Below are 2,993 nucleotides of genomic sequence, written 5' to 3' on the forward strand. Positions count from 1 at the left end.
GAGGAATGCACAAGGAGATCGACGCGGCGCGGGACTTTCTGGGGACTGTTTCTGATTCATTCCGGCCCCGTCAGGAGTTTGGCCGCTGGTCGGGTCGGACTGCCGGCGGTCTCCGGGGAGTCCGGCTCAGCCGGGCTGGAGGCTAGACAGGAAGCAGGGCAGGGGCCGGGGCCCGGGCCAGCGCGCTCTGCAGCTGAATTGGAGATGAAGAATCTGAGTAGTGAGGGGGCGGGGACGGAAGCGCACGGGACAATGATGAATGAAGGCAAACTTCAAAATATTATTCAGTCAAAAGGAGGGGGAAGGGGCGCCCAGCCCGGCCCGGCACAGCCCTTACAGCGAGCAGACGGGCGTGTTTAGGCGGGGATTAAGTGCCCGAGGGACATCGCCGGGCAGGCCCGGGCCCGGCCGCCATCTCCTCCACGGCGGCGCGGAGCACGGCGGAGACGGATCGGGGCTCGTCTAGCGGCCGCGGCCGGCGGCTCGGCTCACCTGTGCGGGCGCCGCTTGACGGCCGCGAAGCGCCCGCCCAGCCGGCCCCACTGGTCCGACTCGGGGTGCTCGACGGCGAAGCGCGCCTTCTTGCGCAGCAGCTGCACCGTCAGCACGTACGTGACCACCATGATGACCATGGGGATGTAGAAGGCCACGAGCGAGCCGAACACGAAGAAGGCGCGGTTGTTGATCACGCACTCGTCGTCCTTGGGCATGATGTTGTGCGGGTTGACGGTGCCTGCACACGAGAACAAAAAATAAAAAGGGGCCAGAGTAAAGACGTAAGAGCGTTTAATCAAACTTCAAACGGCGGCGGTGGGACGGACCCAGCACGGTGATGGAGCTCGAGACGAGCATGGCGAGCACCCAGACGAGGGCGATCTTGAAGCCGACGAGGCGCTTGGTGGAGTAGGCGCGCCGCGTCTTGAGGGGGTTGCGGATGCCCAAGTAGCGACCCAGGGAGATGAAGCACATGTGCAGGATGGACGCCGAGCAGGCCAGCACGTCGCACGTCGCGTACACGTTGCACCACACCAGGCCCAGCGGCCAGCGCCCTGCCAACAGACGACGAGAGAGAATTAGAAGCTGTTTTGGTGTTTTCCCCAACATGAACCGTATAAATACCAATTCGAGATGGTCTCCACAATCACACATTCCGCGTCCTTACAATCAATTATTTCAAAAATTTCACAATACTTAAAAAGAAATATATGAATCTGATTTGAAAGAATTAAGCTTAGCGTCCCGTCCCCCATCAGCGCAGCAATGTAAATGCTCCCATTGTTTCACTGCATACTGCAGATAACTTGGCCGGCGTAAAATCTATCATCAGGGTAAGTAGAGACCCATTACTGCTATTTCCCAACGGCATGCGATCGGCTCTGTTCTATCTACAATAGTGTTAGGGGCTGGAGGGGTGGGGAGAGGAGGGAGTGGACGGTTCGTGAGCCATGCGCCCTGTGCTGTGCAGCATCGTGCAGCACAGACCTCACGAAGGAGGTGAAATGGGGACAGTAGAGTTGTCAATTCACTTGGATTCCCTCCAAGAAAATGTCCTTTTTTTCTTGGCGAGCACAAGCGGATCGAATATATACTGCACGTCCTTGGCCATTTCGGAGCGTATCAAGGAATACATCATTGCCGTTCTACACGATTTAAAAACCACCAGCTGCACTGCTTTCGCCCCACTTCCACCAGAAATTTCTATCTCATGACAATAATGCGGTCCCCCAGACTGTCAAAGTCTAGTTCAGCGGGTCGCGTAGAAGCACGCCGCTCAGCGTCCGTGATCAGAGCAGAGGGTCAGAGCGGGGGCTGAGAGCCTGAGGTAGCAGACAGCTGGCCCACGAGTGGGCCACCTCAGCAGTCCCCGCCCCGCTGTCGACCAGGCAGCACGCCAACAACCATGTACTACCGCTCCTCCTCGGCCTCCTCCAGGTCGCAGTGGGTCAGCCCTCGGCCACGGGGAAGCGGAAGCGGTGAGACCTGGAGGCGGACAGAGCCACAGGGGCTTTGGGCAAGACACAGAGGCTGGGCAGAGCCCCAGAGGCAGAGCTCCAGAAAGAGGGCCCCAGAGCACCTTGCCCCAGAGGTAGAGCCCCAGTGGCAGAGCCCCAGAGGCTAGAGGCAGAGCTCTAGAGGCAGGGCCCCAGAGGTAGAGCTCCAGAGGTAGAGCTTCAGACAGAGGCTACAGCTTCAGGCTCCAGAGGCAGGGCCCCAGAGGTAGAGCCCTAGTGGCTTGGAGCTGCCCGGCCCGAGGCCCTGCCCGGGGCCCGGCCCGTCTCCTCGCCCAGCGCGCAGCTCACTTTCATTTCAATCGAGCTGACCCGGAATAATCTCCTCGGTGGCGCTTCCCTTCCCTCTCGGCTTTATTCCCCGGCTTCTCGTCTGGCTGGTCGCGGCTGGGCGGGCAGCGTAGTATGCAATATGGTTTGAGCGCCAGCCACATAGAAAGGCATAATTTGAGACTTTTTTTTTTGTTCTCCGTAGTCCTCCTCAAAAACAATTATTGACCGCGCCCTTCACCTCCTAGCGTTTTGCAAGCCCCCTTCCGTGTTCGTCGACGGCTGGCCCCGGGGCCGCCCATCCTGCGCGAACTTGGTGCTGCCGATTCCACACTCCAGGAGCGCCACTAGCCCCCGCCACAACCTGGACCACAGGCACCACAGGCAGGCGCCCGCCGGGCGGGCCCACCCCGCGCCACCTCAAAGGGGGCCGCGCCCTCCCGTGGGAGCCTCCGGCGGCCTCCGGTCCACGGCCCCGCCGGGAGACGCGCCTGAAAGGGTTCCCGGCCCCAATGCGCGGTGTGATGTGAAGCCCCGTGGTCATTTATTTTTTTTCTCCTCCGCGCCGTCGCTCTCGCCCCATAACGCCGAGCAGTGACAGTGAGTAGGCTTTGGGCGTCATCCATAGTGATGGTCCGTCAGCATCTTCGGCACCGGACGGGGCCGGGGAACAGCGGCTGACGAAGGGGGTGGGCTCTTTGTTGGAGAGGTGGG

At 60.6% G+C, this 2,993-nt stretch overlaps 1 protein-coding gene across 1 annotated transcript in view; it reads right to left on the bottom strand.

The window, feature by feature from the left end:
• Positions 1-2,993, bottom strand: part of LOC113214066 (5-hydroxytryptamine receptor 2A) — a 120,543-nt gene that overhangs the window by 2,703 nt on the left and 114,847 nt on the right. Inside the window, exons 3-4 of the mRNA XM_052268010.1 lie at positions 822-1,049; positions 493-733 (exon numbers count right to left, since the gene is read on the bottom strand). Of these exons, the coding sequence (XP_052123970.1) occupies positions 493-733; positions 822-1,049 (469 nt within the window). The remainder of the gene's footprint in view (positions 1-492; positions 734-821; positions 1,050-2,993) is intronic.

This window comes from Frankliniella occidentalis, unplaced genomic scaffold (assembly GCF_000697945.3).
Source record: "Frankliniella occidentalis isolate FOCC.00 unplaced genomic scaffold, Focc_3.1 Scaffold62, whole genome shotgun sequence".
NCBI classification, from domain to species: domain Eukaryota; kingdom Metazoa; phylum Arthropoda; class Insecta; order Thysanoptera; family Thripidae; genus Frankliniella; species Frankliniella occidentalis.